This window comes from Oreochromis aureus, linkage group 10 (assembly GCF_013358895.1).
Source record: "Oreochromis aureus strain Israel breed Guangdong linkage group 10, ZZ_aureus, whole genome shotgun sequence".
Lineage (NCBI taxonomy): Eukaryota > Metazoa > Chordata > Actinopteri > Cichliformes > Cichlidae > Oreochromis > Oreochromis aureus.
In genome coordinates, this window is record NC_052951.1 from 20,842,837 (window position 1) to 20,867,768 (window position 24,932).

The window sequence follows — 24,932 nt, forward strand, 5'->3', positions numbered from 1 at the left end:
TAAAAAGCTCGGCATAGCCGCTCAGTGATTGGCTAAAGTTTCCATCGGCCACGATATATAACCTCTGATTGGCTGAGGGCTGGTTCTCTCATTGAATGAATATAGGAAGTGTGCAGCGTGAGACTGCAATTTGACGTTCGCTCAGAGCTATAACGGAATCAAGGTAACGAGTTTTTGAGTTGACTTTTACCTTTATTTATATTTTATATATATCTCACTTGTGTATCAGTTAGCAGACAGCCACACCGATTAATGACTTGCACATTTTGTGATTTATTGTTTTGTTTACAGAAGTCGCCGAGTCTTTAAGTGCAGGCGTCTTAGCATGCACTCAGGAAGCTAACGTTATTCAGTTAGCTGTAGCCTCTGTATTCATACTTAATTCAGACATGTACTATCGTTGTGTTGGTGTTAGTAGGCTGCTGATTTTAGAAGAGACACAATCAGGATTTCTTTTCGTGTGTAGACGCTTCTCTTCATATCAGTTACTGTAGTTTTTTGGGGGGAAAGTGAAACGGAAAATAAAACAGGCTCGAGTAATATTAACTGATTTTGAATCTGTGCCACGGTCCCGTAAGTCAAGGTTCACTGGACGATCAGCGCCTGCTGTCACAAAAGCTTCTCTCTTTACTGCTTCTCTGAAATATGAAATATAACCACACTTCAATTCATGTAATTCTAGTTTCTTTGTACGCTTGTGCCTACAATGTCAATAAAGCTTATCTTATCTTAATTTACTTGCCACTGCACTATGCTCTATTTTAACCACTGCAGCTCCCAACTGAAGTACATTTAAAAAAATATGTAGGGCATAGTGGGCAGGGCAATCTATTAAAGAATTAGTGTTAATTTCTAAGAATCATTAAAAACTTATTTGGGAACTAAAATCATTAGGTGAAGTCCTTTGTGTTTTATTGCAAACTGAAAATCTGAGTATATTAGGGTACCAAGAGAGCAACTATAGTACAACATGAGGAATTCAGGAGTGGCAGACAAGAATGTGAGGGTGGCGAAGGACATGTATGAGGTAAGTGAGGTGTGGTGTGGTAGGGGTGACAGATGATGTTAAGGTGGGGGTGGAATTACATCAGAGATCTGAGCCCTTTCCTGTTTGCAGCATTGATGGGCAGGCTGACAGATGAGGTCAGATGGGAGCCTCCAGCTTTGGGAGCTGCAGTGAGAATATAGAGCAGGTGGAAGAGAGACTGGAGAGGTGGAAGTATGTTGTGGAGACAAGAGTAATGAAAGTCTTTGAAGCAAGACAAGAATGCGTGTGTGTGAATGAGAAGGAAGCACTTGTAACAGTGAAGATGCATGAAGTAGAGGCAGTAAAGATGTTAAAGGGACGAACTGTGCACAAGAGGGGTCAAGAAGCAAGTGCAGGCGGGGTTGAGCTGGGAGTGGTGGAGATGAGTGCCAGTAATAATTTGTGACAAAAGGATGGCAGCAAAACTGAAAGGGAAGATGTGCAAGAGTGAGACCTGGTATGTATTTTTTCTTTTAAGCCTGTCCAGTCTGGCAGCTTTTGCAATCAGATTTATGATCTAAATATACTGTTGTGACAAACATGTTTGCTTGAGGAGCTCTGTAGACTCTCTGTAGCAGGGTTGGGGAACTCCAGACCTCAAGGGCCCGTGTCGTGCCGTGTTAGATAGGACCCTGGGTCAACACACCTGAGTCAAATGATTAGTTCATTACCAGGCCTCTGGAGAACTTCAGGACATGTTGAGGAGGTAATTTAGCCATTTAAATCAGCTATGTTGGATCAAGGCCTGGAGTTCCCCCACCCCTGCTCTATAGGCTGCTTGTTCATTTTTCTTCTTCCTTTATCTATTTATTTCTGTTATTATTTATACTATTATTTTTCACAGCAGTTCCAAATTATATCAATGTCAGAGCTAACAGGCAGGGGAAAAGACAGACAGAAAAAAGAAAGGGGGAGAAAATAAGAGAACTATAAAGAGGAGACAGAGCAAATGTAGAAAAGCACAGTGGGTTGCCCAAATGTGCGCGCATGTGTGTGTCATGATAATGATGGCAAGAAATTGCAATAACACACCCAACAAGCCAAAGAGAAGTTTTTTGGGGCCTCCCACCACAAGAGTACTGAAGACCTAAGGCTACAGATCTCAATGGCAACCATGTACCCACCCCAATGGAAGAAGGAGAGAGAAAGTGCAAGAGTCCCAAAAAGTCAGAGGCAACAGACAGCCCACCTCTCCGGATGTCCGCCATCCTGGCATGAGCCAAAAACGGGGACCCAAGGATGCAGGCAACTAAAAACCGCCTGGCAGAGCTGCCCCAGACAACAACGCCCAAGCCATGTGACACAAACACAAAACCATGACGCATACCTATTTGCAGGTTGAGCAGATGGCTACCGAACCAGCAGCGAAGCTGATATGCAGCCAGCCTGACCTGCGAACCAACCTGGGAATGGTGTGACCTGCCCTCTCTTCCTTCCACTCTGCGTTGAAAGAGATATGTTCGGTGTATGTGTTGGTGTGTGAGTGCATGATGTGTAAAAAGCTGAGTATGACTGAAAATCGGATTGATATTAAAATGGAGGGGACACACAGACATCAGTTTTACATAAAGACACACACCCATCCCCTTCGTCTCCCCCCCTTTCCACACCTATCCACCACCTCACCCTTACCTCTTAGGATGGATAAGTTCAGAAATGAACTAACTGTCACCAGTTAGGAGACAAAGTTAGAGAGACAAGGCTGAGATGTTTTGGACATGTGCAGAGGAGGAGCAGATATAATGGACAAAGGATGTTGAATATGGAGCTGCAAAGGGAGGAGAAAAAGAAGACAACCACAGAAGAAGTTCAAGGATTGGTGTGGCAGAGGAGGATGCTAGATATTAGGTGAGATGACCTGGTGACCCCTAAAGGGACCAACCAAAAGAAGAGGAAGAACAAGAAGCTGGCAAACAGTTTAAGATCAAAGCTATACTTGATTTTATCTTCTATATACAGAATTATGAACAAACTCTTAAAAAGAATCTTAAAATGTGTGTGTGTGTGTGTGTGTGTGTGTGTGTGTGTGTAGTATGTGTAGGATTCTGGACTGTTGCAAGTAAATATCAGTGTGTTTGTATCGTACACAAGCTGTTCTACACTGCGTATCCTGCCTGACAGAGACAGGTGTGCAAATACTTCCCGAGCCCACGGTTTAAAAAAAAAAAGTTGTAGGTTCTAACTTGAAGCACCACTTATCTTGCTGTCCCACATTTCCTCCTAACATATTTCCCCACTTTCCTTCCCTGCTCTACAGTACCTTATCGCCAGTGTTAACGTTCAGACTCAAGATGGTGGACTCCCAGTACTACCTCCCAAATGACATTGGAATCTCCGCACTTGACTGCAGCGAGGCCTTTCGTTTGCTTTCACCTCAGGAGAAGATGTATGCCCATTACCTGTCACGCGCATCTTGGTATGTTACTAATGCAAAGATGTGAGAATGTTGAGCCTCTAAATGGAAGCACCACTGTGAAATTACAGCTTTCACCTTCTTGAAACAACAAGACTTCAGGTTATTTAAAATTTGCTGTCCTGCTGGTTTTAAAAATAACAAATAAAAATACATCTGTTTGAACGTTTGTCTTAGGTATGGTGGTCTGGCAGTACTGCTGCAGACATCCCCCGAGTCTGCAAACATCTTTGTCTTGCTTCAGAGAATCTTCAGGAAGCAGACGCCTGCACAGCTGGAACAGGTCGCCACAGCAGCTGGGCTCAGCTCTGAGGAGTATCAGGTACACGGCCTCGCCGTCTCTGCCGTTTCATTTCTTTCTAAAACAAGCTTTCATCCACAAACGGCTGCAGTCATATAAAAATGTTTCTACGATGTTTTCTCGTTTATGATATTCAGGCCTTTCTGGTGTATGCAGCAGGTCTGTATGCAAACATGGGCAACTACAAGTCTTTTGGAGACACAAAGTTCATCCCAAATCTGCCTAAGGTAAAAAAGGCCTGCAGTAAGAGTTGTCATTCCAGTTTAGATACTTTTTAACCAGATTATAGGTTGAGGACAACTGTAAAAGCAGCTTCGTAGAGCGTAAACAACATTTTTTGTAAACACGAAGCTAACAAAATGTAACTTTAGAAACCTGAAAAATATCAGTGGTGGTCAGAACAAGTGTGCCTGATATAGTGTAATCTGTGTTTATCATTGAAAACAATGCTGCTGTCTTTTAAGCTGTCTGCATCTGTGGCATGTACACTAGGACAAGCTGAAAGCGCTGGTTTGGGCCAGCCAGGCCTTTCAGGAGCAGCCGGCTGAAATGGAGGCTCTATGGGACAGCTGCTCCTGTCTCCTCTACTCGCTGGAAAACAGACAGAAACAGCTGGGGCTGGGCGACAAGGTGGGATCTTTTAATCATTTAAAGCAAAGTGCAGGCTGGCTGGTTAACAATTTTGATTAAATAGCCAGTGGTTTTCATAGATGGGAGAAATGTGACAAATGGTTTTGGCCTCAGCTGCACAAGTTTTGTTCTCTTTGGTTTTATTTTGACTTTTTTTCCCCTCTTATTTCTGAGATTTTATCTGCCTTTTAGGAAAGCAGTAAATATGCTTGTTCCCTGTGAGAGGATGCATGGCTCATTGACTCGATTTGTTTTTGTTTGCTTCAGGGAATAACCACCTATTTCTCAGGAAACTGCTGCCTGGAGGATGCTGAGCTGGCTCAGAAGTTCCTCGACTCAAAAGTAAAATAAATCTTTTAAATGTATTTATATTTTTGTTTCTTTTATCGCTTTTAATCTCCTTCTTATAATAAATGTGTTTTTAATCTGCCTTTGAGTCTGACTCAGTTTATCTCGTCGCTTGTTTCTAGAAACTGTCTGCCTACAACACGCGTCTGTTTAAGAAGGAAGATGGAGGGAAAACCTGCTATGAGGTCCGCTTGGCTTCAGCTGTGCAAAAAGGTCAAACTGCAGTTAAAAAAGCCAAAACAAAGGGAAAAAATGGCATGCTAAAAGTATTCCAATATATATTAATTAAAATAAATAAATGGTTCACAGACTGCGCAGTGGATGGGGAGTGCGAGTCCTGCTGTGGCAGCTTCAGCTTTGAAGACAAAGAGTTCACTGTGAAGAGGGGAGACTATAGCCCTATCATGGAAAAAGTCTGCTATTATCTTGAAAAAGCACAGGTGAGACAGCTAAGAATACAGTGGAGTGTGTGTGCTCGGCGATGGGAGCTTAAATGAATACTAGTTTTATAATTTAAATCTAAAACATAAAGTTGGGTTAGTAAAATATCTGTAATTGTCTTTACGAGAAGATTATGAGTGAATGGCAACGAAAAAATGTTTGTCAGAGTTCTAGTTATAAAATAATTTTTGTTTTGTTTGTGAATGTCTTGCAGACCTATGCTGCCAATGAGAACCAGAGGAAGATGCTTGAAGAGTACACGCGCAGCTTCACCTTAGGCTCCATTGAAGCACATAAAGAGGGTTCGCGCTACTGGATTAAAGACAAGGGGCCAATTGTGGAGAGGTGAGTCCACTAATCAACAGCACAGTACATTTATGAGATCCCTATGAATTTTAGAGAGGGACTATTTTAGCACCGTTTAAATTCTGCTGCACAGTGAAATTGATTTATTATATTTCCTGCCTGTTTACTACCCATAAAACTCATTCTGACTTTTGCACTCATTATCCCTTCATTTCCTTGCTTTCTCTCAGTTATATAGGTTTCATCGAGAGCTACAGAGACCCATTTGGCTCCAGAGGAGAGTTTGAAGGTAATTGCCAAGCTGGTGAAGAAGAGCGATACTGTCATGACTATTGTTGTGCAAGCTGTGATCTTATGGGTCTTTTCGGGTTTTATGTCCTGCTGGTTGGCTGAGCTTACTTAAGTAGAAGGACTTAGCATCTCCACTGGATAAATTTCAGTGTTTTGCCCCAATAGTAATTGCAGCCTGTGGGTCTTTAAATAAACGCACACTGTAAAGGATGTTGTTTAGTACTACTGTTGAAATGCTGGATCTAATTTGGGCAGCATATGTCCAAGTGTCCATTTTTTTTTCTCTCCCAATCTACTCTTGGCTCTGTGTGATGTCAGTGAGAGTGGCGATCCCTTATATGGTTATTTCAGGCACATGCCGACCAGCAAAAATTTGTGTTAAAGGGAGGGGGAAGGGAGCTAAAAAAGCTTGTTTCAAACGGTGGAAAATCTGAGTGTGTGTGCACCAAGGGATGGATGAATAACAATTACTTTAAGCTGTGAGTCATACAAAACTATTCCAGTAGAGTTGAAAAATAAAAATACAGAACTGGAAATAAGCATTAAAAAATTACGTGATGGATTTGATTTCCTAAGTTTATTGTGTCATGCTGTTTTAGGTTTTGTGGCCGTTGTGAACAAGGCGATGAGTGAGCGTTTCGCCAAACTGGTGAGTTCAGCAGAAGTCTTGCTTCCTGAGTTGCCTTGGCCGCAGGAGTTTGAGAAGGATACGTTCCTTAAACCGGACTTCACCTCACTGGACGTTCTCACCTTCGCTGGGAGTGGAATACCAGCTGGCATCAACATCCCCAACTGTACGTGTGCAGAAGTCTCTGACACTGTCAAACAGCTGACTCCAGCTTAATTACAGCATTGAGCTTGTTTGTTTGTTTTTATATAGATGATGACATCAGACAGACAGAGGGCTTTAAAAACGTGTCGCTTGGTAATGTGCTGGCTGTAGCTTATGCAACGCAAAAAGAAAAACTGACCTTCCTGGAGGAGGGGGACAAGGTATTTTACACATTTTTCTGATTCTTTTAAACACCATCTCTCTTTTCCATTCACACACCTGTGTAATAATACGTTCTCCTGATTCGTCTGTTTTCGCCAGGATTTGTTTATCAAATGGAAGGGCCCGTCGTTCGAAGTGCAGGTTGGACTTCACGAGCTTCTTGGTCATGGGAGCGGAAAGCTGTTTGTCCAGGTCTGTCAGACATGCATACTTATTAATTGCTTATATCAGTATTTTTACTTCCTGTGGTGTTAAGAGCAGCAGATCTAGTCAGTTCCTCTTTGTAAAATGTTTCATTTAATGATTTTTTTTTTTTTTTTTTTTTTTTTTTTTTTTTTTTCTGGACAATAAAAAAAATAAATAAAATAAAATAAAATATCAGTGAATAAATCTAGTTTTCTATTTTGTCCTCAATCTCCATCCATAGGATGACAAGGGCAAGTTTAACTTTGACCAAAGTAAGGTGATCAACCCAGAGACCGGTGAACCGGTGAGTTTTTGTGTGCACCTTCCAGTCTGGTTTTAAAATCTAATGGCCATTTTCATGCTTTAGTTTTCAGTTGCTGAATAAAAGAGAGACTTAATGTGTGAACGTATGTTTCAGGTGTCCAGCTGGTATCGGGGCAGCGAGACCTGGGACAGTAAGTTCTCCACAATTGCTTCTTCTTATGAAGAATGCCGCGCTGAGTGTGTCGGACTCTATTTGTGCCTCAACAAACAAGTGCTCAGGTATGTCCCGCACACTGTATCTTGTAATAAATATGTGTTATACTAAAACATCTCATATAGGAACCACATTAGCCAAAAGGTTTTAGAATTGGCATCTACAGGTATCAATGGCCCATCACTCCCAGCAGTGAAATTCTTAGGCTCAGAGCCCCCTCAATATTTCATGTAGAGAAGCAAATATTGCACATAAAGTAAAGATAAAGAAGATAAAATAAACCGTATAAATAAGAAAATAACAGTCAAATTTAGATTTTAAAGACTCCCTGAAATTTCCATAAACTGACAGGTTTTTGCAAGAGTCTTTTGGGAACACAAACAAAGGCTTTCAACCTATTTAAATATGTAATGAATATAAAAAAATAAACTCCAGAGCCAAGTGAAATAGTGATCACTTTATTTAGATGTTTGGAAACTTTAAGCAGCAATTTGCTTTTACTTTTATTTTTCAGTCTTACTTTTGTTTGTGGACATGGATGGATCTATATATACATATAAGTAGTTTGGAGGGAGTGGTTATTATTTATGTTGAAGAGTGTGGCTGATTCTCGGTGGGTTCGGTGTGTTTACGTCTGTGTTTCTGTGCCAGTATTTTTGGCCATGAGGGACAGGATGCAGATGATGTGGTGTACATAAACTGGCTCAGCATGGTCAGAGCGGGACTGCTGGGCCTGGAGTTCTACACACCTGACAGCAAGAGCTGGAGACAGGTAATGTCTGCTCACTGAGCAACTTTCCACTTACTAGTGGCCTCTTTTCACTCCTTCTTCAAAGTTGCAAAGTATTAGGTGAACAGTTTCTACAATCAAGCATAAAAACATCGACTCTCCATACATCTGTCATTTTTATAAATAAGTTGATGGTAAATTTCAGCGTTTTTTTTTTTTTTTTTTCTTTTATGAGCATCAGGAGGTGTAGACAGTATGTCAAATGTATGTGGCATTATGTTTGCTTCAGGCTCACATGCAGGCTCGATTCGTCATCCTACGCGTGCTGCTGGAGGCTGGAGAGGGCCTGGTGGGCCTGGAGGAAGTAACAGGAGAAGATGGCAAGCCTGATGCACGAATTACACTGGACCGAAGCAAAATCCCCACCGTGGGCAAGAACGCCATCCATAGGTTCCTTTGTAAACTGCAGGTAATCAATGCTTCACCAATTAATGAATGCAAATAAAAAATAATTCACTAGAACAGATTTGACAGCTTCATGCACCACTACACCACACTCTATTTGTTTTTGTATTAAAATCAGAGAATTTGTGTATTATTGACTAATGCAGTAACTTTTAGTTAGGATTTAAGTTTGAGGATTGAACAAAACAATGAAATGAGTCAAGCTTTTATAACTTTCTTTGCAACTTGTAAGAACAAAACCTTATATGTATTATAGATTGATCCAAATTTTCCACCTAAGTTTATCTAAGCCATCATCTAAGCTTTATTGTCGTCTTTCAGTTGATTTCACCCAGTATGCTGTTAAACTGAATCCAGTTTGTAAACTGATTTGTAGGTCTTTAAGTCGACGGCGGACGTGGAAGGAGGCAGGGCTGTCTATGACAACTACTCCACTGTAAGCGACACTGGCGCTCATAACTTTTTGCGCCTGCGCGAGACGGTCCTGCTGAGGAAGGAGGCTCGCAAGATGTTTGTTCAAGCCAACACAAGAATCAGCGGTATGTAAATGACTGTTTTAACAAGGTGCTGTCTGATTGATTTATTTATGTTTGATAACCGGTCTAGCTGTTTTCACTTCCATAAAACTATTCATAAGCATGTGATGATTAGGGTTGGGAGCGTGGGAATCGACACAGCATAGTATCGCGATAATTTGCATGGTAATAAGGTATCAATATTAAAACACTATTGGAATACTGCAAATAAGAGGGCTCAGAATATGTTGGGTTTTTTTTTTTTGACATTCTGTTACCAATTGCAACTGATCACAAGGCAATTGCACAGGTTGGCTGATAGAAGGCAAGCGTTCTGCAAACATTCGCAGCCTGACTTGGACTGATTGATCAGAAACAGGTTGAATGCATTTGCCAGCTTATCTCCCCTTTCAATTACAGACTGATAGATGGTCTTATGGCAGCTTTTAGTGTCAGTCAATCTCATTTTGCAGCAAAAAACTGGTAATATAAACTTATCTGGTTGGATAAAACATATTGACTTGATTGAGTTCAGTGTCTACATTATTTTCAGTTGAAAAAAGGAGATAAATCACAATGTGTGTGATTTTTACATATCCCAAAATGTTAAAAATCTGATTAATATAGTATTGTGAGATAATGGAGGATTACGCTTCTCTATATCCAAGTTTTATTTGGAAGCTTCCAAAAATACCTTTTTGGAGTTTGCTTAAAGACAACATGTGTCAAATCTGTAATGGCACTGCTTCATCCTTGCATAGAAATATTAACAATTGTACAAATGGCATTAAAAATATTTTAACTGTTCAACTTGTTGTTGTGACAGACAACAGTTATACAAGCATACAAACAAGTGAATTAGCCCTGTTCTGCCAGAGTTAATCATTCAGTCTGTGTGCGTTTGATTTCCAGGGGATAGTGTTGAGCTGGTGGAATACGAAGGCAGCGCAGCAGGTTTGATTCGCTCCTTTACCGAGCGCTTCCAAGACGATGCAGAGCAGCTGGAGTCCAGCCTGCTGGAGCTGAGCAAACAAGACGCTCCCTGCTGGTGTTGATGTATGGGTGGAGGGAGAATCTGCTCCGTAATTTCCAAAAAATACCAACAGAAATCAGATTTTTGTGGGGGGGTTCTTTTTTTTTTTTTTTTTTTTTTTTCCTTTGTAACTGTATGCAATAGCAGAATGATTCTTTCTTACATCCAATAAAGCCATAGAGCCAGAGCAGCCACAACTTTTCAAGCACCAACTGATTCTTAAGCACTCTGGTTCAGTGTCAGGTCTGTTTCTGATGAGAACTGTCAGATACAAATGAGTGAGATTATTATTAATAGCTCATCACTCTTGCAGATGTCTTTGGCAAACACTTTTCTAATGAGAAGTAAGAACTAAACTAATGTAACCTGACACTTAAAAATGGTTAAGGCGTTGAAAAAAAATGCTTTTACAAATCGTTATGGTAACTCAAAGTGATTGAAGTGAATACTTTTTACAGTCAACTCTTGGCTACAGATTTTACAATCTTCACAGCTGATCCTTTTTAGTTATGTCCATTTCTGTGTTAATGACTTGAGAGGTTTAGACTGTTAACTAGCTCCAGTGACAACTTAATGTTGACTGTAAGGCAAAGTAATACTTCATGTTAGTTTTTTTGCACAGTTTGGTATTAAGGCATATTGGATTAGTGTTATTCCTCTTCTGGTGAGTTGGAGTAAGTATTTTTGATGTTGAATCTGAACAAATAAAAAAAAAATCAATTTGATAAGATCTGGGTGGTATTTTTCTTTCCTTCCAGAATCATAGCAGGTTTCATTTTCATAAACTCACTTTTACTACATTTTAACAATAAAGAGTCACCCTGAAGGAACTACTGGCATTCTGAAGTAATCCCAGGGATTAGTAATATGATTGAAAGGCAGTTTAACCTGTTTGCTCGTTAGATGCTTTTGTACCATCGGCCTGTTTGTCGGACCTATCAGGAGTTTCTGCCATTTCTTCAGTACTGCAGCTCTCCCTATCGTTTACTGAAGCAGCATTCATTTGTAACACAGAGTCATCCTCTTCAACCTTTTCCCTCTTTTTGTGCTGATCTTCTTTGTATTCTCCATCCTTGTCATTGTTTTCAATCACTTGTGCTTCCTCCTTCTCTTCAGCTTCACTGTCTGATCTCAACTGATCCGGTGTTGAAGGAGTGGAGTATGTATCGCTGGTCTGCTCTATCAACGGAGAGAAGGGTAGGGAGATGAAGGGAGAGAGAGAGTAGGGGACCTTAGGAGAAAGAGATGGGGACTGATAAGGCGAATGGGAGGGAGACAGGCTGGGTGAGTCATTAGGGGACAGAGAAATGTGCGTCTTGGGAGATACAGATGGGGACTGATAAGGGGAAAGAGAGGGAGAAGCACTGGGAGAGTCACGAGGAGAGAGGGATTGAGACACTTTGGGGAAAAGAGGAGGTGGCTTAGGTGACAGTGAGGCACAATTAGGGACACTGATTATTGGACAGGGTTTCATGTAGTCAGAGTCATCTGGGAGATGCTCCTTTATAGCTGGTGGCTGAGCAGTAGCCTCCTCTTCTTTCACTCGCTCTTTACTTTGGCGTGCTTCCATCTGCTGCTCCTGCATCCCTGGCTGGATGTGAGGAATTACTGATGAAGGCTGCAGTTGAGCACCGCTGGGATTGTTCTGCGTTACCGGCTGGGTATGGCCGTCTTGAGCAGTCTGGCCTTTTCTCAGCTCGAGTGTTTCCTGTCCGCTCTTCTGGGCTTTACGCCTCCCCTTGGTTTTTGGCATTAGAGGTGGCGGAGGTGGTGGAGCAAGCGGGGGCGACAGCATGGTCGATGTCTCTGTTGAAACCCGGACTTTGAGGCTGTGCTTGAACATGCGCCGTCTGGATAAAGTGCTCTGAGACTGCAGGAAAAGAGGGTTGATGAAACAGAGAGCACCCAGCCCAGAGCCACAGTCCAGCTCTAAGGGACTACGCGTCGTGATCGGGCAAAACTCGTGGAACAAGGTGGAATTTGGAGACGATTTCTGGGCGGCAGCATCTGAGTCAGGTGCAGATTTATTCTGGTTGTCTGAGTCTGGCTGTGGAGCTGAGTCAGACGGAGCTGCAGAGCTTGACTGCAGTGCAGACTTGGGCAGGGCTGAGGTTGCAACATCTGGCTTCTTCTCCTTAGCTTTTCGGGGCTTAGGTGTCTCCCGTGGCCCACGGACATTTAGGTGGGAATTCCAAAACTCTACACAACAAAAAAAAAAAAAAATGTTTTGTTTATTTTAATAAGTTCATCATAACCAAAATTTACTGTGATTCTGATGCGAACAGTGATTTATTTTGAGTAAAGTTAACATTTTATAAGCTGCATAAATTCAACATCATTGTGACAGCAGTTTACTCATGTTTCTTAATAGATTTTATTGATTTTTTTTTATTCACATTTTATACATAAAAGAATTAAGTAATTAGCAGAGGACAGAAAAGATACACCTACACACAAACTTCCCCCAGTGCTTGCTTGCTACCCTGCGGCTGAGACATAATTAATGATGTGCTTAAATAAATCCTGGAAGATCAAAGTATTTGAAGTTGAGCATGCTTACAAAATCTATCAGGGAAAAATGAAATGACCAACCTATTCCCATGTGTGAGATAGACTCGAGCTCTTTGTGCGATGATGCCCTCGCTATTGCGTCAGGAAGCTCCAGAGGGAATGGTAGCACATCTCTGAAAAGAAACATGCGCCGCAGAGATTAAAAAGATCTGCATTAGTTCTTGCACAAACGGATATTGGAATGGATTCATGTGGAAAAAGAGGAAGAAGTGATGGCAACGTAACAGGACTCGAACAAGGTTAAAGAATCAAAATTATACTAAAGAACCACTAAGGAAACAGAATGAGGAAGGCAACATTTTACCTGCTAACACAGTAAAAGGAAATTAGTCTTGGAAGATCTGGAAAGCTGATGGCTGAAGTCTCCAGAGACAGAGCTGCGGATGAAGAAAATTCAAATGTCAGGGATGTTTAGTGCGAGGGAACACTGGCTGGTATTAATAATGCAGTTTATCTGAGGAATTATTGACTAGAATATTGGGTCTTTGGCCTGGAGTATTACTTTAAAAGAAGACACAATGAAAGGCATCTTTGCTTTGATCTGAATTACTAGTATTTATGTGTAAGTACTGTGTAATACTACAGAAATGATAGTGTGCAGTGTAGTTGTAGTGTAGATTTAAAGCAGTCTGATATTTAATTATAGCATCTTCAGAATGAAAAGATTTTAAAGCTAGGTTAAATAAGACTCAGAATGGCTGACAACACTGCAATCATCATGGTCTGTGTGTGTATTTTTTATTTTTATTTGTTGCAATAAATAAAGTAAAATCAAGCAAATGGTGTATATGATACCTAGCCAAAAGAATATAATTAAAGAAAATGCCGATTTACATTTATATCCAGCACACAAGTACGGTGTTGTTGCTTCTCCTTGTTAAATGAGAAATTAACTGATTAACCACATTTTTTTGCTCAATTTTACAAGCCACTCCCAGGCCTGATTACTGCCCGACCTGCTGGATCAGGAAATAAATTAAATCGAACCTGTCTGACAAAGTGATGTGGGCTGAAAGATCTCAAAAAGCAACAGATCATGCCATGATATAAAGAAACTCAAGAAAAGCTGAGAAACAAAGTCACTGACTTCTATCAGTCTGGGAAGGGTAACAAAGCCAGTTTTAAGGCTTTGAGACTCCACCAAACCACAGTGAGAGCCATTATCCACATATGGAGTAAACAATGGTGAACCTTCCCAGGAGTGGCCAGCTGACCAAAATTACTCCGAGAGCACATCGATGACTCATCCAAGAGGTCAAAAAGAACAACATCAAAAGACCTGCAGGCCTCAGTTAAGCTCAGAGTTCATGATTCATCAATAAGAAAGTGACTGGGCAAAAATGTCATACCATGGCAGACCATTCAAACTTAAAAACTCTAATATGGCTGAATTCAAACACATCCTTCCTAGCTTTGATCCCTTAATCAATGAAATTATCTAATCAAAAACTGCATTTTGTGTTTACTTTGTCTAATATTAACATTTGCTCGATGATCTAACATATATGTATGGCACATATGCAAAAAGAATAAAAGAAATCAGGAAGAAGCAAAATAACTTTTTCACAGCACTCTATTAAACGTTAAGATGCTGTCCTAAAGTGTGAGTGGACTCTTCCAAAGACTACCAAGTGTTGAGGTAATGCTCTTACTGCCTTGCTCCTCTCTGATACCAAACTGCTGAACAAACGATGGCACGCTGTCATCCGTCAAACGCACACAGAGCACGTTTCTTTGGGACGTGCGAGACTTTCGCACCAGGAACGTCTGCAAGACAACACAACTGATTACTGAACGCAAATGGGAGTGCATAAGAAAAGGTAGGAGAGAAAATGTGGATGTGTGTTATATCTGTGTCTCAGACCCCGGGAGGCTCCCTCTGCAGTATGTGCAGTGCTGTGGCTGGGTTGATTGATAGCTGGAGCCAGACGGGCACTGTAAGCAGGAGACGGTCCAGTACGCTGATGTTTTTCAGGGAACCCTGACCCCTCTGATGCAACAGCTTGCGCTCCGATACTTGGGTGGGCTCTGGGAAATCGTACAGGGGTTCTTCTTGCTGTGCCATCTAAACACATATGCATACAATAACATAGTTACTATGCTACAAATCACCATGCAGTCTCATAATGCTACAGGTGGTTATGACATCCTTCTGGATCCCAGTCATGACAGAAAGACGGGTGAGACTGGTGCACACAAATAGACACACACCTGTACCATAAATCTGACTGGATTGGACCAGCAAGTCCAGACTTGGTAAAGCACAGCAGCTCAGACAGAGCTTAAATAAAATAGCAACCTATGGTGAACATCTTTAAATTACAGACACACCGACAGCAAACACAAACGCCACAACAGTCATTAGATGTTAAGTAAAAAAGGAGCAAATGTCAAACTGACACACTTATCCTTGTTAATATGAAAACATCAATGCGCTAAATCTGACCGCAGCCTATACATGTCAACTTCTGTCTGGATCCGCACGAAGTACATTCCTCTAAAACTTGCACGTTTCCTCCGCAAACTGCGCTGCACGCAGGCTTCTAGCGCTACAGTCATGTAATTGTGTGTCACAGCACGCTCATCTTATTTTTAAACAACCAACTCAAATTGTTTTACTACCTCTCTGCCCCGATTCTTCTCCTTCCTTTAGCACCTCCGGATCCACTTTATGATGGCATGCTTCGTGTTCTTCCACCAGCTTTTTTTACTACAATGGGAAGTTTACTTCTCTTTCACTCTGGCCTGTCATGACGTGTGCTCTCAGATCTGAAGATGCCCTATTTTGTTGCTCCTCCTCCTCCTCCTCCTCACCCACCTGATCTCACCTGGAAATACAAGTCATCATGACGTCAGGCGCCAGACTCACGTGTTCCATATCCACATTGGATACTTGAGTTATGTCTTATTATGGTGTTACTTAGTACAGATAGTAGTAACAAGACGTTTTAAAAGAGCAGTTAAACCGGGGTTAATTGATTTAAAGTCCTGTAGTTACAGAACCCATAGCCTCCGTTCATCCATTTTGTTAGTGCTAAAGTCTACTTTACCACATAACCGCGAAGATATGCAAGTAAAATATTGCTCCAAGTGACAATCTTGGTGAAACTGCGCCCTCCATGTGTGCAACCCTACCTCAAGAAACCGGATACGGATGTGAGGTTTGAATACAACAGCTCCAGGACCGCGTTGGGTAAGGCTTCTGTGTACTTTGCTGGCATAATTCAAAATTTTTGTAATTTTGGTACAAATATGAACACTAGACGGGCTTAGTTATTTTTTTTACGTTAACTGGTAACAGAGACCTGGCTTAAGTTTTGGTAGACGTTTGCTACCACTCAGATAAAAGCCTCTACGTTAGCGTTAGCTAACGTAGCTAACATTAGCTAATGCTCAACAAGATGGCCAGGAGTGTCTGGAGTTTTTAACGTGCTGCTGGTCGTGTAACGGTGCTTATAGTAAGCTATATAAACACTTACATGTAGCAATTTTTCGTCTTTTGTCATTCTGCGGCTAACCTAGCCATTTTACAGACTGAGCTTAATTTAATTTGGAGGCATTTTCGCCGCTCAACTTAACGGTTTTATTAGCTTAGCTAATAATACCTCCTGGCGTCGCTGCGACGACTGCCAAGTGGCAAGCCGGCGAATAGCTAAATAACCCCGCCTGGTAATAACGCCCAATAGTGGGGAAAAAAAATCAATCAGCTTTGATAGGCCTTTCGAGATTTTTTCAAAACAGCAAATTTCCTGTTGAGATCTACTAATCGTCTAGCTAGCCTGTTGCCGTTGCTCAGAGTATCACATTTGACCGTATGTTCCCCGCATCCTGTTTGTTCTCTTGCAGATGCCTGGTTTTTACAGAGATGAGCGGTGAGAACGTGAAGTTGTTTGTAGGGAACCTTCCTATAGATGCTACGCATGAAGAACTGAACAAGCTCTTTGCTCCATATGGAGAGATCAACACCTGCTCGTTGCTCAGACAGTATGCCTTCGTTACCCTGAAGGGAGAGGGGGCAGCAGACAGGTAAAATTGTTCCACCGGCCATCACTGGTGTTAGATATTAGTGTTTCGCTTTCCTAAATGTTGTTGTACATCTTGGAAATCATGTAAAAAGGGGTCATCTAGTTTACATGAAAACATACATACTTTTCTCAAAGTATAAGAGCAGACTGAGTTTATTGTATTTAGTCATTTAAAGTAGTCCAGCTTTGTCGTTTTTAACATTTGTCAGAAATGCAACATTTGCATTAGTGATGTTCAGTATGTGTAGTAAAGTAAAGCTAACCCCCAAAATAATTATGCCTTATCAGCAGACTCTTAAATAGAGTATTGCACAGACATTTGCCGTGCATTGCTCTGTCTCTCTTTACTTAACTTTGTTCTGAACAATCGCACTAATGTGCATAGTGGCCTTCAAAATCCTACTGTGAGTTAGGAACATCATAAGATAAATAGAATTTAACTATTCCAAAACCAGAAACTTTGATTTATTTTATCATAAAGGTTATTATACTCAAGTAAAACTAAATTTAAAAAAAACTTTATCTGTGCTTATTTTATTTATTATTATTAAAAGCCAAAAAAGAAATTGGAAGACTTAGGTCAAACAATAAAATTAACAAGGTTTATAAAGGTATGAAAGAAGCAACAGGCTGCAGTATCTGAAAAACTTTAAGATACTGGGGGGGACAGGAACAGGAACAGGACCATTCTCTCACCAAACACTGTTGTGGTCTGACTAATTACAGAAGCTGTTTACTTCCTATTGAAGTGCAGTTAGTAAAACAAGGAAAGGCTGCAGCAGTATTTGTGTTATGCTGGTATTTGATCTCTTCTATAAAGAACTCCCTTAATTCTTCATGGCATAGATTCAACAAGGTCTCATCAAAGATTTTGGTTCATATTGATGTGAAATCATCTAGTCACTGCAGATTTGTCCTGCCTGCACACCTATGATGTGAGTCTGCTCTTGCAGCACATCCCAAAGGTGCTATTTTGGGTCAAGATCTAGTGACTGAAGGACATTTAAGTACGGTGAACTGATGGTCACATTCAGAATAAATATTTACCATTTGAATGTTGAATCAATCATGAGACCAGGCAGTTTTTGTCCAGTCTTCTGTTGTCCAATTTTGACGAGCCTGTGCAAATTGTAGCGCCAGTTTCCTGGTCTTGGATAGCAGGAACTTACTTGCTCAGTTTGGACCTCAGCAGGTAGTTTTCACCAAGACTACATCTGTAAATGCATTGAGTTGTTGCCATGTGATTAGCTGATTAGATGTTTGCATTAATGAGCTTTTGAATAGGTGTGCTTAGGGAAGTAGGCAGTGACTGTATATTGCAGTTAAATGTTATTACTGATGTCTCCTCTGTGGTTTTGAATGTGTTTATGATTAAGCTGTTCTTACGTTAACAGGGCGATACGACATCTTGATGGCAAAGAGTACCGCGGCAGACCCCTGGTAGTCGAAGAGTCACGAGCACGCCCACCCAACTCCACTAAAGTGTTTGTGGGGAACCTCAGCGCTACATGTTCAGCAGATGACTTGCATGGGCTGTTCTCAGCCTTCGGAAGAGTTTTAGACTGTGATAAAGTCAAAGGTAATGTATAAAGCCTTGTAATCTGTAAAGATTGTGTGTGAGAGAGATTTGCATCAGGATTTAATTAACTTGAGCTGTTTTGAATAAGAACAATGCAAGGTGACATTAATCTATTCAGATTTGGGGACTTTAAACTCTGAGCAAGTGACCTTTCTGGTTTGCATCATGGTCCAATCTTTCAAGTTGATGTGACATAAAATATGGGATGGACACATTTTATTGTAAAAATCAGCCTCAGACTAATGTTGACCTTTCTCTTTCCTGTAAACTACAGCAAGGTTATGCTCAAATGTCGGCTATGCGTTCGTGCATATGGAGAGGAAGGAGGAAGCCTTGGCGGCTATTGAGGCGCTCAATGGGACCATGTTCAAGGGGCGTCAGTTGGCTGTAGAGCTCTCCAAAGCCCAACCTCTGATAAACCAGATTATGACAGCTGGAAATTCAGCTAATCCCACAGGTGCTGTAACAGCAGGTGATGATGAAAGGGCAATTTGTTTTCCAAGAAATGAAATGCAGCTTATGTTTTAATCATGTTTTCAGCAGGTGGCAGAGAGGGTCTTCTTCCACGACCGCCTCCGTCACTAGAGCATCATCAGAGTCAAGCAGCTGTGCTAGCTGCAGCTGCAGCTGCTGCAGCTGGATTACCCATACAAGTAAGCATAATTTCCACCAGGATGTCCACTGTCATTTGAAAGCCTTCTAGTCTTTGTTTTTCAAAGTAATGAATATCACATCTCTATTTTCAGTCAAGCCTTTTATGAACTTTAATTTGAACTCCCTATATTGCACCATAGAGTTTAGACAGATTAGATTTAAGAATTTTCTTTCGTTGCAGGTTCAACAAAGTGTCCATAACTCTTTCTACAACACCACATCCTTTGACCCCACCTATGCTGCCCTGAAAGGGATCACCAGTTCTAAAGGTGCAGATGGAGTCATATATGGAGCTCTTGCCAGCCAAGTGTATGGATCTGTAGCTGACCAGGTGTTTCATGAGATGGCAAATCACAATTCTGCATCGACCGCAGTTGAGGAAGAGGTGGAGCCCCAGACTGTACCAGATCCAACAACACTTTTCGAAGCAGCGAGAGCCAAGTTCTTTCAGGAGGGACAGAAGGTCTGTTAACGTTGGAGTAAAAATGGCTTGTGTGTCTGTTTTTGTGTTTCAGAAATGGTCATCTTTTATGCGTTTTTTATGATTCAAGGTTCTGGCAGAGCAGCAGGCAGGAAGAAAGGCTGCACCTTCAGATAATGAGCGGGACCGCAGCCCAATACGAGGAAATCGAGCTCCTCTCCTCCCTGACCCTGTTCCAGGTTCATTTGCTCAGATACGCCCCAAACGACGCGCCCTGCTTCCAACACCACCTGGAGCACCTGAAGACCCTGTCGCTGCCACCACCACAACTCCTGAAGGAGCGGATCCTGTTGCGAGGTACACATAACATTTAAACAGCAGATAGAGATAGAAGAAAAATAAGCTTAAACCAGTTTATGATAATATAACATGGTCATATTATTGAGATTTGTTTGCCTTTTATTCTGCTTCTTTCATACCTTTTCTTCAACTCTAATTTTGACTCAAGGTCATATACAGAATACTACCAACAAATGCATCAGTACCAACAGTATCAACAGTACCAGCAACAGTACCAGTACCTCCAGTATGCCTACACCAATCCTCCACCACCACCTCCGCCTCCACCGGCAACCACACAGGCACCTGCTTCCACCACAACCCCTGCACCACCAGGGACATACACAGCACTCCCAACATATGCCGCATCGGATTCCTATGCAGCCCCAGGAACGTACGACACTTCGGGAAGTTATGACGCCTCATCCAGGAGCTACGACGCTTCATCCGGGAGCTACGATGCCTCGTCTGGAAGCTACGACGCCTCAGCGGGCTATGACACATCTGGAGGCTACGGGGCACCGGGAGCATATGATTCATCGGGAGCTTACGGAGCGGGAAGCTACTCCACCTCCACACCGTATGAGCAGACACCCGCACACGGGCAACCCATGCCCCCGCGCCACGATTACCCTTACCACACGCCAGAACCCCCTTATCGATAGTCCCACCCCCCTCCCACACGCTCCTTACACATGGCAGATGTGTGATTGTGTGTGTGCGCGTGTATGTGTTTGTGTGTGTACGTGGGCGAGCATACATAAGGGACAGTTTAAAGGGGAAAAACTAGAGAGTGGGCAAGGTTGTGATTCTCCCCTGTTTCTCCATCTTGACCTACTAGTCTCTCAATGGATGATTACTCAGTTAAGTGGATGATTATGAGCTAGCAAGGTCTCTGGAGTAGTGGAGATGAGGGAGGCAGCTGATACTGGAGTGCTGTTAAGCATTTATAGTTCCTGTTAGATGTGATATAGGGGCACAGCTGGTTCCTTGTTGAATGTTAAAGCTTAAATTTTGCCTCAAACAAGGTCGGACTCAGAAGTTGGGTTTTTGTCAGTTCAAAAGAGCTTTCTGTTCGGTGTCAGGCGAAGCCCTTTTATGTACTCTACATAAAAGATTGTTGCTGCATGAAATGTGCAGTCAGGCAACTCTTTACATCATCGTATATTGCAGGCAAAAAATAAAAATTACAGATAAGTAAATTATAAACCGGTTTTATCTATGGAAACATATCCTGTCCAACTGGGACTGTATGGCTTTGTTATTGTTTTTATAAAACACTAATTTCTCTACAGGCCCATGATGTTCATTCATGACTGCCAACTTTGGGTTGGCTGCAATTTAATGTGCTGTTAAGCTGTATTGATTTATACTGATTGTTTCTATAAGTTTGTCCCCTCTTTATATATCTGTCAGGGTGTTGAAGAAACATCTCTTTGTATAATGTTGATCAGTTAGACAGCACCTCAAAATGCAGTCTGCTATGAAGAACACAAAGTTGACTCAGCACATCTCCAACAATAACAAAGTACAAACAGTTGTGCTTGCATATTTGTTGTGGCTTTTGTAGAGTATGTAACAAGGCTTAGTCTGAAGTCATTTGTAGCGACGCTTTCGTAACAAGAAACCTGTTTTGATCAGACGCGTAACCTCTACATGTAATATGGTCTTTGATGAAGATGGAAAGCAGAGCTGAGGTAAAAGGAAGTTTGAGTGGTTAATCAAATTGATTGTTGCATTTACTGAGGAAATTTGATCCCGTACAGATTGAAAATGTGTTGTTAAATTGACCAGATGGCATCTCAAATAATGTATCAGGCCGGTTTCACTTAAGCCCCTTTCAGACATGGGATAAAAAACATCAGTCTTATAGATTGACAGCAGTTGGATTTTACATGAATTCTTCCCACGGCTTCGTTCAGGCACACACACAGCTTGCAATATATCCAAAAGACCTATCTCACTGGTGGCATTGTAAGCATCACTCTGTAGATGTAGTTTCACTTGAGAACATTTGTTCTCTCCTTCATCGTCAGTACCAGCAGGGTTTCTCTGATTTTGAGTGTGTGGGCTGCCGACTGAGCTGCTTCTCCCACACAAGCTCAGAGAAATCATCCTGTCTTCTGAACTGAATAAAGCAAACACATACACTTGATTATTGTTTATGACGCACATGTGACAGCATGCATCCAGACTTGTACCATGTTGAAAGAAATATGTAAATCTTACTAGGTAGACCTAGTGAGATTGCTGTGTCTGAAAGGGGTTTTAGCTGACGGTGTAGTCTTAAAAAAAATAAAAGAATGGGGGCTGTTCACATGAAAACATTTCCTGAGCTTACTCGTTTGCAGGGTTTGAGGTAAATTTCTAGACCATCCTCCTAAAAAAGAGTTGGACTGGTTTTTGATGGATATAAGCAGTGTGTGAATAACCTGCTTGATGTTTCGTAGTTTTGTTTTTTTGGGCAGTATTGATTAAAGCAGAGTAGACCCACAAGAGTGCATGATTTCAGTTGAGGTAGATGATTATAATTTACCTTACTTTCTTCCCCTCTTGGCTTTCTGTAAATCTTGAGGTCTGTCCAAACAAAAATATGTTCCAACCTCAGGAACTGAATATATCCTGTCAGTCTTTGCTTTGAAGGTCAGTTTTGCCTTTAAACGTCAGAACAGAGTCTTCACGTAATTTAGTAGTTATTCACACTTAGTTCTTTCTCTCTTAGTTTTGTGTTGAATGCATCCACATCTTTCTCTGATTTTAAGCAACATTCAGTTGTTCAATAGTTTTGGGGGGTTTTTGTTGGTTTTGTATGTATGTGAATTTATAAGAGCCAGGAGGAATGTCAGCAAGCGATGCATGGCCAATGGAGCTAATAGAATTTGAGCAATTAAAATTCAACTTTTAATTTTTCTTTCTTTCCTTCCTTTGTTTTTTTTTTTTTTTTTTTTGACATCTTCCATTATTTTCCATTATGTCGGGAGTCTCATCAGCTGCTGTCATACATTTGGTCTCACGGATAGCTGTGGCAATTTAGACAGAGAGAAAATCTACAATTCGGTACAAATGTAAATATTTAAAAAGATGCCAACCAACATTTGGTAGGAATATTGACTGTTAATAAAAACATAGTGATTGTATTTCTTTCTAAACAGTTGGAGACCTGGTGTAGTTGGACAGTTCAGTTGTACCAGACTCGTAAAAAGAGGCAGCCGGTTTGTATGGCAGGAAGGGGTTACAGTTGTGTTTATAGCATGTAGTGAGTGATGGTGAGTTGTAGTGGCATTGGCGAGTGAAGTAAAAAGAGAAAGCAAGTGTTCGTGTATCGTAGGGTTTTAAGCCGAGCAGACTTAAGGTGACGTTCTCAGTCCTGCTGGTGATGCGAAAGTCGTTTTGGATTTTTCCTGGGCAGAAGTGAGAAGGCTCGAAGACCTTTCCTTTTCTCTTCTGATCTCACCAGAAGCACACACGGGCTTTCTCAGCATCCAAATCACACCTAGACAGCTTTCACCTTATAACTGGGTTAGTTCATATAATTTATAACAGACTACACGTGCGATGCAGTGCAAATAATACTAATGCACACCTGATTCTTCTTGCATTTCATGACTCTCATTAGTTGCTCCGATGTGATTGTACCACACATTAGCTACTCACATTACTTCTTATTCAGCACGCGAACTGATAGTGCTGCGATTCATTTTAAGTGACACATAGCCTCTCTACATTTCCACATTATTCCACCTTCTCCATGTGAACTGTTAGTTGCTTGCCTTGTTGTTGCTGCTGCTCCAGCCACCTTCTTCCTCTTGCTGATTATTGCAGCTAGAGTGGGAGGGAGCCAAACTGAGCCCTTGCCCTGGACGTACGGCACACGCAGCTGTAGCGTGGAATGGGGAAAAAAGCAGCGTTAGGCCTGAAACTGCTGTGGACGATGGGGGGTCTCCCCACTAAGGTAAACACTCAGACCACACACTCCTGCCCCTCCCCGAAACACGCCTACACACTCACCAGCACACACACGCAGTACAGATGCTCCTGTGTCCATACTTCTTACTCCTCACTTGCCTTCAGGGATTCAGATTTGTCCGGAGTTTGGATTTTTTTTGGGGGGGGGGGGATGTATCTCCCATCTTTTTTCTCTTCTTAATATTGTTTTTTTTGGGGGGGGGGGGGGGTTGTTTTTTTTTCTATGGGAGATTTTTTTTTTCTTCCAGTTTTTTATTTTTTTTATTTTTTTTTATTTTCCTGTTCACATCCTTACATTTCCCCTCCCTCCTCCCCTCAACAAGTTTTCTCTGCTCATACATTCCTGCTCCTAACGTGACCACTCTCACACAAGTTTTTAAGGACATCTGTGCCACCTTTAGTCTAAATCTGAACACACTCTGCAGCAGGCATGTTGTTGTAAGTACGTCCTGTTTCAGCCTATCACCGAAGAGCGCTACAGCCAGAGTCGGGGATATTTAGATCGATGGGTTATCTTAGTTTTTCTAAAAGCGCCCCTGCGGCCTCTTCGGGGGTTAAGTGCCTTGCGTAAGAGCACAGTGGTAGGGCCTCCACTTCAGAGTTGAATAACCTGGCTCAGGATCGGTTGCTGGTTCAACGCTCGACTCCCCCCGTCTGAAAACGATTTTTGATGCCGCATTCAACTTGTATGAATGACAATGAACACGGATGCGACCATGTTGTTTTAAATTACATTTTGTCCTATGTTCTTTCAAATGTTTAATTATCAATAAAATGAATTTCAGCTCAATGAAACAATCTCTGTGTGAATATTTGAAGATGCAGAAAGCTTGGTGGGTTTTGCCATTTAAACTCTCAGGGCTCAGCATCAGATGACATTTTATTTAGTTTTATTTCCAAAAACATCAATCTATGCTTTTTCAAATAAAAACCAATACTCTGATAACAATCCAAACCTGATAATTGAGTCGTTTTTAATATACAAAAGAAGTAGTTGAAGGTATCGGACTTCCACCTGCAAACAAGACCTTTTCATGGATACTCGCTGAGTTTCATGCCCTCAACAGCAATAAAGTTTACAAATGGACACTACAGTACTGCATGGGTGTAGTGAAAACAGTATACACAAATATACTGAGGTAACATGAGGAGTAGGCCTATGTACGTAAATGGGCAAAGGTGGAACATTGAAGGTGAAACTGCAGAGACATCATGCACC

General features: G+C 41.5%; 3 protein-coding genes across 9 annotated transcripts; 2 read left to right on the forward strand and 1 right to left on the reverse strand.

The window, feature by feature from the left end:
• dpp3 (dipeptidyl-peptidase 3) lies at window positions 1–10,560 on the forward strand. Its single transcript, XM_031739106.2, has 19 exons — window positions 1–163; window positions 3,285–3,443; window positions 3,618–3,762; window positions 3,879–3,968; window positions 4,234–4,371; window positions 4,639–4,713; window positions 4,842–4,932; window positions 5,029–5,159; window positions 5,375–5,505; window positions 5,697–5,755; window positions 6,357–6,551; window positions 6,638–6,750; window positions 6,851–6,943; window positions 7,179–7,241; window positions 7,356–7,480; window positions 8,067–8,187; window positions 8,435–8,614; window positions 8,987–9,149; window positions 10,038–10,560. Exons 2-19 carry the CDS (start codon window positions 3,319–3,321, stop codon window positions 10,178–10,180), a joined length of 2,181 nt encoding a protein of 726 aa, XP_031594966.2. The 5' UTR covers window positions 1–163; window positions 3,285–3,318; the 3' UTR covers window positions 10,181–10,560.
• Window positions 10,257–16,569, reverse strand: LOC116319699 (ras and Rab interactor 1-like). Of its 3 annotated transcripts, none has more exons than XM_039618907.1 (7): window positions 16,209–16,569; window positions 15,352–15,557; window positions 14,594–14,794; window positions 14,382–14,496; window positions 13,034–13,106; window positions 12,751–12,842; window positions 10,257–12,357 (listed from the first exon to the last, which is right to left on the reverse strand). In XM_039618907.1, the coding sequence occupies exons 3-7, from the start codon at window positions 14,792–14,794 to the stop codon at window positions 11,042–11,044; spliced, it is 1,797 nt and encodes a 598-aa protein (XP_039474841.1). In that variant the 5' UTR covers window positions 15,352–15,557; window positions 16,209–16,569; the 3' UTR covers window positions 10,257–11,041. The 3 variants fall into 3 exon arrangements, with proteins under 3 accessions (XP_039474841.1, XP_039474842.1, XP_039474840.1); XM_039618908.1 differs by lacking the exon at window positions 16,209–16,569 and adding an exon at window positions 15,865–15,944 and having other exon boundaries at window positions 14,594–14,796; window positions 15,356–15,557; XM_039618906.1 differs by lacking the exon at window positions 16,209–16,569 and adding an exon at window positions 15,780–15,853.
• Window positions 15,792–23,922, forward strand: LOC116319690 (RNA-binding protein 4-like). Of its 5 annotated transcripts, XM_039618913.1 has the most exons (9): window positions 15,792–15,922; window positions 16,576–16,755; window positions 18,149–18,333; window positions 18,608–18,805; window positions 18,874–18,986; window positions 19,169–19,450; window positions 19,539–19,765; window positions 19,917–20,327; window positions 23,570–23,922. In XM_039618913.1, exons 2-9 carry the CDS (start codon window positions 16,595–16,597, stop codon window positions 23,571–23,573), a joined length of 1,581 nt encoding a protein of 526 aa, XP_039474847.1. In that variant the 5' UTR covers window positions 15,792–15,922; window positions 16,576–16,594; the 3' UTR covers window positions 23,574–23,922. The 5 variants fall into 5 exon arrangements, with proteins under 5 accessions (XP_039474847.1, XP_039474843.1, XP_039474844.1 ...); XM_039618909.1 differs by lacking the exon at window positions 23,570–23,922 and having other exon boundaries at window positions 19,917–22,657; XM_039618910.1 differs by lacking the exon at window positions 23,570–23,922 and having other exon boundaries at window positions 18,877–18,986; window positions 19,917–22,657.
• Window positions 23,923–24,932: the final 1,010 nt, after the last annotated feature.